This window comes from Vombatus ursinus, unplaced genomic scaffold, assembly GCF_900497805.2.
Source record: "Vombatus ursinus unplaced genomic scaffold, bare-nosed wombat genome assembly UNPS02014935.1, whole genome shotgun sequence".
NCBI classification, from domain to species: Eukaryota; Metazoa; Chordata; class Mammalia; order Diprotodontia; family Vombatidae; genus Vombatus; species Vombatus ursinus.
Window position 1 is genome coordinate 100712 of NW_020954713.1, and position 9884 is coordinate 110595.

The 9884-nt window shown below is 44.1% G+C and overlaps 1 protein-coding gene across 1 annotated transcript in view; it reads right to left on the reverse strand.

Annotated features, from left to right (window-relative positions):
• TIMM44 (translocase of inner mitochondrial membrane 44) overlaps window positions 1-9884 on the reverse strand; it is a 43307-nt gene that overhangs the window by 18336 nt on the left and 15087 nt on the right. Inside the window, exons 7-9 of the mRNA XM_027844187.1 lie at window positions 9536-9621; window positions 1396-1488; window positions 1074-1198 (exon numbers count right to left, since the gene is read on the reverse strand). Of these exons, the coding sequence (XP_027699988.1) occupies window positions 1074-1198; window positions 1396-1488; window positions 9536-9621 (304 nt within the window). The remainder of the gene's footprint in view (window positions 1-1073; window positions 1199-1395; window positions 1489-9535; window positions 9622-9884) is intronic.

Below are 9884 nucleotides of genomic sequence, written 5' to 3' on the forward strand. Positions count from 1 at the left end.
AGTTGCAGCCTAATTCATCAGAAAGGGAAGGAATACCCAACCAAAGTCCAGAAAGACACACATGCTGACGTAACACACAACCCCAAGCCTCCTTTATCATCTCTATTTCTGGCAGCAAAGCTATAATCAATGAAGCAGGTCATCACAGCACGTGTGCTTTGCAACACACAAGTGACCAGATTTCAGTTAGTCGGCAAAGAGAAATTGGGAGATTCTTGTCCTAAATGGAGGTAAGGGCCTGCAAGAAAGGTAAGAGAAAGCAAAGACAAAACTGTGAGAACAAATTAAGTCTCCCTCTGAAGTCTGCTTTTGTACGATCTTCCCAAACTACCACAAGTCGCTGTCCAAAAGGTGGGAAACAAGGGGGAGGTGCTAGGGAGAGAAGGGGGCTAATCACCCATGAATCTCCTTCACCTACACCTAGAGAGTACTGGCTGAATTGATGGATGAATATGAAAAATTGCAAAAATGTTCAGTTAAGAGTTCAGCAGCAAGTCAAATCAGGAGCCAGGAAACCTGGTTCTAACCTCAAATCTACCCCTGAATGGGGCTTGCCCATGTCTCAGTTTCCCAATCTATCAAACTGCATGATCATAAGATTCTCTCACTACCATTCAAGAAAGTCAGAAACTTCCTTAAAGAGGAGGGCTATATTAACAGTAGCAGGATTCACAGTAATGCCCCGGTTTCTCTGTGGGACAAACTCTCCTTGCTGCTCCATCCCCTCCTCCCCAACTCGCTGAGGCACGTCCCAGGCCAAGCCAGGCCAGGGCTTCCACTGATCAAACATGAAATGCAAAGTGATTAGTACTCTGAGAACCTGAAAGTCTTTCTCTAGTCAGGGATGGGATTGGGATGAACCTCATCTTTAATTAGCCAAAGCTGAGGAATTAAGAACAATGACATGCCTGATGGGTTTGTTGAAGAATCAAAGGATACTGATGGACTAGGATTGTCCCTCAATCAGATCAGTTAGTGATGAATGTTCACTGATAGGCCTTCATAAGAAATTGAAAATCTTGAGAAGCAGAAATGCTGGAGAAGTGTTGAGGGGCCTCACATGAAACACCTACCTCTAGGACATTGGGAATGATATCCCGTTCACATTGCTGCAGAAATTTATCTTTGTCAAAACCTGGATCCACTTTGAGGATTTCAGTCAGAACTTCAGACATCTCTGTCTTCGAGAACAGGCCACCTGATGAATGAGATTCTTAATCAAGCCTCAGGGTCCCACCCCCAGTGGCGGGCTGTACAACTAACCTCCCAACACCTGGCCCAGCACCACAGATTTTGGAAGCTTCCTCTTCCCAACTGCATGGCAGTCTTTGTCACGAGTATCTGCAGTGTGCTCACCCTCGGTTCCTGGGTCCTGGGGGAGGGTGGTCTGCTTACCTACTAAATCAGTAATCTTGTCTGTCACTGCTCGAGATGCCCGAATGAGGGCATTATCGCTTTCATCGTACTTCATCTTCATCTCAAAGAATCCTGAAAGCAAAGCAGATAGGAGGACCTGTGAATAAACTGTTTATCTTTATTTCAAAAATTCATTCTAACATTAGTTACTGTCAACACAAGCACCTAAAGAGAAAAAATTTTAAAAATACTGTTGATCATGACACCATAAACTAAGAGTTCATAAATGTACATTAACTTGAGCAAAACAGCACAAATATTCTACTTCTTTCAAATGCCGTGTTCTGTGCATTTCTTCAGGTTTCAATGGGTCTTCTCAAATTATGTTGTTCAATGTCAATCCAAAAATTATGCCATTAAACACCAAGAGATCAGATCGGACGACAAGGTCTCTTCCTGTGAACAGCTTTACACAGCGGGCAGGACTTGATGAGGGGTCAGCAAGGAAGAGGACAACCCCTCTCAAGTGGGTACTTGAGATTAGTCAAATGCTTGAGGAAGCACTTTTAAATCTGCTCTGGGGCAAATACAACTTGGGGAGCTTCACTCTATGCTTGGACCAATGCAGACAGATGACCTCTCTCCCAATCCAAATCCCACATCTCCATTAGGCTGTCTCCCAACCCAAGCCATCTACTAAAACGGTCCCCTTTGTCAATGGCACTCTCCCAATTAGCTAGATTCAAAAGCTCAGCTCTCCTTGACTTCTCTTTCTCCTGTCAGAAAACTGCTGCTCTGCACCTTCCCTACATTCTTCTGGGCCTGCCATCTAAGGTCACCTAACCAACAAGCATTTATGAAGGGCCTCCTTTGTGCCAGACACTTCTGCCTATGAGGGCTTTTCAAATATCTGAAGCCAGTCTCCCTGGTCCATTCTTTCAGGAAGGTCCCAAACATGCCGCATTTCACTTTTTGCTCCCCAGCCATACTCATATAGCCTCAGTACAAGAACCACAACCAAGTGGACTCTGCCACTGGGCAAAGGGCTAAAGCAAGCTCCTCCCCTATGTCTCCATTCACGAGGACTAAAGTGTCCATCCCTGGTTAGCACTCCCCTGTTTGTGTGGTTTCTTTCATGAGAATATTGTTTCTGTTTGTACCCCAGTACTTAGCACATGATTAGCTTTTCCATTCATTTACTTTGCGAAGTTCAGGATGGAATCCATCCCTCCCAATGTCTAAGCACAGGGTCTCATGTTCTATCTCTGGAGCCTTCTTCCTTGAACCCCTCCAACTGATCTCTCCCACAGATGAACTCAGATAAGGCCATCTACAACAGGTGACTTCCTCTCCTTTCGTCCTCTTTTTAACCCCCTAAAATCTAGATTCCAACCTTCTATTTCACTGAAACTGCCCTCTCCAAAGTTGCCAGTGATCTCCTGATTTTCAAATCCAGTGGCCTTTGCTGGATCCTCATCCTTCTTGACTCTTCTGCAGCCTTTGACACTATCACTCTCTCCTCTAGGTTTTCAGGACACTACTCTCCTGGCTTTCCTCCCATCTCTCTGCCCACTCTGTCTCATTTGCTGGATCCTTAAGGGTGACACTGACTATGGGTGGCCCACAGGGTTCTGTACTGGGCCATTTCTTATCCTTCTACATATCACTTAGTGACCTCATCATCTCTTATCAAGTACTAAATCCTCTGTTTGGTGTTCAAAGCCCCTTGTAACCAATTCCCCTCCCCCAATCCCAATCTTTCCATTCCTTTTATACCTTATATCTCCCCCGGGTACTCTGATTGAGTAACACTGGCCCTCCTCACTGTTCCACAAACAGGACAATCCATCTCTCAGCTCTAGGCACTTCCTATCTTCCATTACCAGAATTCTCTCCTTCACCTTCACTTCTTGATTTCCCTGGTTTAACATCCCATCTTCTACAGGAAGCCTTTCCCAACCCATTTTAATTCTAATGCCTTTCCTCTTATTTCCTATTTCTCATGTATACAGCTTGCATGTACATTTTTGCTTGTGAGATTGTGAGCCCCTCAAGGGTAGGGGCTCTTTTACCTCTCTTTGTATCCTGAGTGATTTGCACATACACATAAATGCTTACTGACTTAACTTCCCTTATTTGGCACTGGTCACACAGCCTGCCACTGTAAAGAGCTCTGTGTGTGCAAAGACTGAGGTTCTAGAAAGCAAGAGTCAATAGCCCTATACCCCCTCTTCAGTGCCCAGGGCTGTCGAGTACATTGTAGCAAGAGCAGTCATTTGTTTCACCAGTTTGGTTCTAATCTAAGTATATAATGTCCTATTCATGCCTAGTCAGCGTCCTCTTGCACTCAGGTGACTGTTACACATAATTGATTCGAATCTGGTTACAAGAAAGTAAAATTTGGTTTGTGAATAAAACGGAAAGAGAAGACAGGGAAAGGTGAGATCTAACTGCCTTTTGTTCTGAAGCCAACAAAGCCATGGCTGAAGCCACCAACAGCCTCCTCCAAAGCCCTGCCTGGGCCTCAGCAGCCAAGATCCGGTCAGGGAAGCCTTCTTTCTTTTGTTGATTGGCTGGTTGCTGTCCTTGGCATTCCAAGAGAACCAAAATGACGTCACTATGTTGGAGTGCATGTACAGTGAGTCTGACTAGGGCTGATGGGACCAATGAGCTCACGAGGTTCTACCACAGATCAGGCACACACAGTCTATATGAACCTTTGGGGTGGACAGACGTCTCTAAGTTTGTGCATCTCATTTCTTTTGAGCTCCTGCAATTCTGCTTCGCACACACAGCAATGTCTTCTTTGATGTGGACCCAGCGCTGGGGGGTCCTGTGCCAGTATCTCCCAAATCTCACAAAGTTCTCGAGAGACCTTGAGGATGGCCTTGTATCACCTCTTCTAAGCTCCACGTGAGTGCTTGCTCTGCGTGAGCTCTCCATAAAACTGTCTTATGTCAACATTAGGTCAACATGGCCAGCCCACTGAAATTACCCTCTCTGCAGTGTGCTTGGCAGTTCAGCTCAAGAAAGGACCCCAGTATCTGGTTATTACCTTATCTTGCCAGGTGATCTTCAGAATCTTCCTAAGACAATTCAAATGGAAGAGACTCAGTTTCCTGGCATGGTGCTGGTAGACTGTCCAGGTTTCACAGGCATACAATAACGTCAGCACAATTGCTCTGCAGACCTTCAGTTTACTAGGCAGGCTAATCCATCTCCTCTCCCACACTTTCTGTCAGTCTCCAAAACACTGAGCTAGCTCTGGCAATGTGTATGTCAATGTCATCATCTATGTGGACATTGCTGCAAGTATAGTGCCAAGGTAAGTGAACTTAACCATAGTACCCAAAATTTCTCCACTTGTTGTAACCAATAGTTCTATGTATGGATGTACCGGGTGCTGGCTGGTGGAGAACTTCTGTTTTCCTGTAGGCCAAAATTAGCATAAGCAGCAGAGAACTGATCTATACTCTGCTGCATCTCAGCCTCAGAGGCTGCACTGTGAAAAAACTGTGGGAAAAAAAAGTCACACACCCAACTCTTTCTCCTCTTGAATCTTGGCTTATAGCCTTTTCAAGCTAAATAATTTGCCATCAGTGCAGTAGCTGACCTTCATGTCATTTTCATCCTTGTTGAAGGTATACAGTAAGATGGCTGTAAACATCATGGTAAAAAGCATGGGGGCAAGCACACAGCCCTGCTTCACTCCACTGCTGCCCGGGAAAGCAAGACAGACAGCATCTTCCATTATCCAGAACCTGGGAAAGCATGCTGTCATGAAAGTGACATACAATACTGATGAACTGCAACCAAATTCTGAGATCAATTTTCCACAAGCCCTCACAACTGATAGTACCAAAGGCCTTGGTCTGATTGTCGAATGTTGTGTACAGTCCTCTCTTCTGCTCCTGGCATTTTTCCCTGAGTTGTTGGGCATCAAACACCATACCAGCCCTTTCTGAAGCCACACTGGCTCTCAGGTGAAGAGATTGGTCTATGGACTCTGGCAACAATCTCGCCAGTTAACGACTAAGAATTGGCAACCATCTCGCCAGTAACGACTAAGAATAAGACCCGCACCGTCACTGTCACAAGACAGTCTATTTCCTTCGCGTTTCTAGAGATGGCCAATGGAGACATCCTCGAATTCTTGAGGGATAACCTCCTCTTGCCATATGACCTAGGAGATTTCAGTCAGCATTGTTATGAAGAGTGGACCTCCACCTTATCAATCTCATCTGGAATAGAATCAGTACCAGGAGCTTTGCCAAATGAGAGGAACCTAATGGCATTCAAAACCTTTTTTTCAGTTGGATTCTGGCTAGAGAGGGACTGACTTTATCTTGAGGTATACAGCCAGTGGCTTCAGAACTGAATGATGATGGTTTGTTGGAAACATTATGGAAGTATTCAGCCCATCTCTCCAGGAACACGAACATATCACTAATCAATGTGGCACCATCAGCACTGAGTAGCTGATGCACCATATAGGTCTCTGACCCACAAATAGCCTCATAAAAGCACACTGGATTGTTATTGTCAATGTAAAACTGAATTTTATCTGTCTCCTTACTGAGTCAGGAATCCTGCATCTTTCTAAGCTTTGCTTGTACTTTACTTGCTTGTTTTTTCTTTTCTTTTTTCTGGTGAGGCAATAGGGGTTAAGAGACTTGCCCAGGATCACACAGTTAGTAAGTGTCAAGTTTCTGAGGCCGAATTTGAACTCGGGTCCTCCTGACTCCAAGGCTGGAGCTCTGTCCATTGTGCCACCTAGCTGCCCCTGCACTTTACTTTTGATGGAGTTAAACACTGCCTTATTAGAGATGGATGAACTATCCTCCTAGTAAACAATGGGGAGTTCTTGTTTTCCATTCAGCAGTTTCTGAATTTCCTCATCATTTTCATCAAATGAATCTTGAGGTCTGTGAGAGTTCTGACCCAGGTAAGTAAATGTAGTGTTGTACACCAAAGCTCTGAAAGCTCCCTGCTCCTTTTCTGCTCCACCATTGTCAATCATGCATTGGCTGTTTTCCCTTCAAGTTAGCAACAAACTGCACTCGGAGAAGCACTCTAATCTGTTGACATTAAGTCTTCTGGTAGTTGTCTTGCCTTGGGGCCACCACTTTTGTTGAATGCAAATGTTTGGCTTGGAGAGGGTAAGTCTATGATTTGTCCAACACTGTGCCACACATCACCTTCATCATGCTCACATCTTGTCTATCTCTTCTCTTTACAATGACATAATCTATTAAATGCCAATGTTTGCTGTGAGGGTGCATCTACAAAGTTTTATTGTGTTTAGGTAAATGGAAGACAGTGTTGGTGATGAGAGGGTCATGAGACACAAGTCTTCAGTAGTAAGTAACTGTTGCTGTTGCTGACTCTATTCCTCCCACGGACTGCCTGCCATGTCTGATAGTCTGTGTCTACTCTGGTGTTAAAGTCACCCAGAATTAGGAACCCTTAATGAGGTTCCTTTTGGTGGAAGCATACACACTGATGATGGTGGTACGGTGCTTTCCTGCAAGGGGAAATCTCGTTGTCATGAGCCTGTCATAAACTCCTTTTGGAAGGCATACAAACCTGTTGACTTAAGATTAGTTTTGATTGTGAAACCTATGCCAGCTTCACAGTGCTCTCCATCACTGGGACCACTCCAGAAAAATATGTATCCAGCTCCAACTTTGGTAAGCTGGCCTTCATTTGACAGTCTTGTTTCACTCAGGGCTATTTGGATGTGATACCTGCTGAGTTGTCTTGCAACAGGAGTTGCTTGTCTCTCAAGTCTACTGGATTTTGTGTTGTCTGTATGCACGTACACATTCTATGTATCGATGACAAGTGGAATTCATCTTCACATTTAGTGGGGTGGGGAGGAGGCCATGGAGCACCAAGTGCAGGAGCAAGAATGGAGAGAGTGTCCAATAGTGCACAGTAAAATCAAGTTTTTTTTTTTTTGGAGGGGTGGAAGGAATGGGAATTTCTTTCAGAATTCTTTATATAAAGATGATTTTGTGTAATATGAATTTACGTAAAGCAAAAATTGTGTGTATTCCACAATGCTCCGCAGCCACAGTTGCCATCCTTTACAAAGAAGGGAGGAAGGTATATTTTCTCATCCCTTCAGGCAAAGGCTTGATGACCACTCTTTCTTGGTGTTTTTCTTTTTGGTCAGTTGTTTATTACTTTAAATGAGCTTTAATTGATATCTTCTTTATTTTACATCATTATAGTTATACCAAGCATTTACCTGCAGAGAACCAGCCCATATACCAAACAGCGTTTCAAGAGGGAAAAAATACCAGCACAACTGATCAATACATTGAAAGAGCATGAAAAAATGGACCATTTATTTAAGAAAAAAAAAAAAAGACCTTTCCCAACTAATTCCATAGCTCATTGAGAATGCAAACACTACCAGCCAAGGCAACAAAGTGCTCTGTGTGGGTGTGGTGGGGAATTAAACCAGCTGCCTGAATGATCAGTGATTAAGATGAAGGATCCTGTTTTCTCAACTTTCTACCAATAAAGATGGAACACCCTCAGGAGAACCACCTCCTTGCCTGCTGCCATGACAGGGGCGTCTGTTGTGACAAGAGCTCTTCCAGGTATCTCCCTACCTTGTAGATCAAAGATTTTCTCCCTCACTCTTTTCCAGCAGGTACCCTCCAAGAAGCTGGACAAAATCTCCACATCAGGTACTGGAGATTCTATGCCCTTCCTTAAGGTGATGCTTAGCCTAAAGAAGAGAAAACTTAGGGGGATACAATAGCTGTCTCCATGTAGTAATAACAATGACATTTACATAGCATTTAGGAAGGTCAGTAATCAGAGGTTAAGTGACAGGCCCCTGGTCACAGAGTCAGGATCAAGATCTGAACCCAAGTTTTCCTGACTCCAAAGCTGGCACTGTTTCCACTAATCGTACTGCCTCTTGAGGACCTGTCCAACTCTGAAATTCTGTGTTTCCTTTAACTCCACCCTCTCCTCCCTCTTCCCTTTTTACCTTAAGGTCAAAGAAGAGTTGGGATTTTTTCTATCTGTATATTCTCAGAGTCCAGCACATTGCCTGGCATGAAGCAGACACTTAATAAATGCCTGACAATTGACTGACAGAATCTCAGAAACCATCTAGATCTACCTGCACCTGACCAAGAATCTTCTAGACAACACCCACCAACAAGAGTTTATCCAGCTTTTACCCAAAAATCTCCAACGAGGGGGAGGTGCCATCTCTAGTCCAGCACATTTTTAAATTGCTTTGATTGTTAGGAAAATTTTCTTTATGTTGAGGCAAAACCTGACAATCCATAACTCCCACCTGTTGCTCCTTGTTCTGTCCTCTGGGGTCAAAGTGAAGAAGGATAACATCCCACCAAGCCTTTTAATTCTCCAGCTCCTTCAATGAACCCCAATACGGCAGAATCTCTAATCTCTATCATGCTATGCTGGTCTTTTTTCCCTGGATTCTTCTTACATTGTCAATGCAGCAGACAGAGAACCGGACCTGGAGTTGTCAATGCAGTGGACAGAGCACCGGCCCTGGAGTCAGGAGGATCTGAGTTCAAATCTGGCCTCAGAGACATAACATTCACTAGCTGTGTGTGTGACCCTGGGCAAGTCACTTAACCCCAATTGCCTCACCAAAAACAAAAAACAAAATAAAAATAAAATAAAATAAAATATACCCCACGTTGAACACAACCTTTCAAATATGGTCCATTAGGACCCTCATTCTCAGTCACTGTGTCTCTCTATGCGGTCCAAGATGCCATTAGCCCGCCTGGCTGCTGGGCTACCCTGTGACTCATGCTGAGCTGATGGGCTAGTGAAATACCCAGATCTTTTTTATGAGCTGGTGTTTAACCAAGCCTTTTCCATCTTGAGTTTATAAGTTGATTTTGTTAACCCAAGAAGAGTACTTATGTTTACTTCAATTGCATCTAGATTTAGCCTATTATTCAAGTCTATTAAGATCTGTTTGTATCCTGTCATCCAGCATGTTAGCCATCCTTATCACCTGCTTTTCTCCAAGTCCCTGATGAAACATTATCAGCACAGGGCTCAGGCCTATCCCTAGAGGACTAAAGACCCTTCTCCAAGCTGACTTCAGACAGGATGCTGTGGCTGCTGCACCCCAAATGACCCAAGGTCAAGAAAGTTTTTTGCCACTTACTATTAAAGACGACATTGTTGTCCTTGAAATCTTTCCACTGTTGATACCATTTTGAATCCTTGTGCAGCACAACTCCCATTGCTTCCCTGGGGAAAATCACAAGGCATTCATTTCATCAGTAACCTTGGCCTGAGCTCTGAAAAGGGAACATGATAGATACTTCCAGGAAAACCATCGATGGTCAAAATGCCCCAGTCCAGCCCACACATGCATCTATCTACTGCTTGTTTCCTGCCTTTTTCAGATCACAACAATCCTACCCCTTGTCTTTTGTCACAGATGAATCCACTGCTCTGATATACGTAAGAGAGAGAGAGAGAGAGAGAGAGAGAGAGAGAGAGAGAGAGAG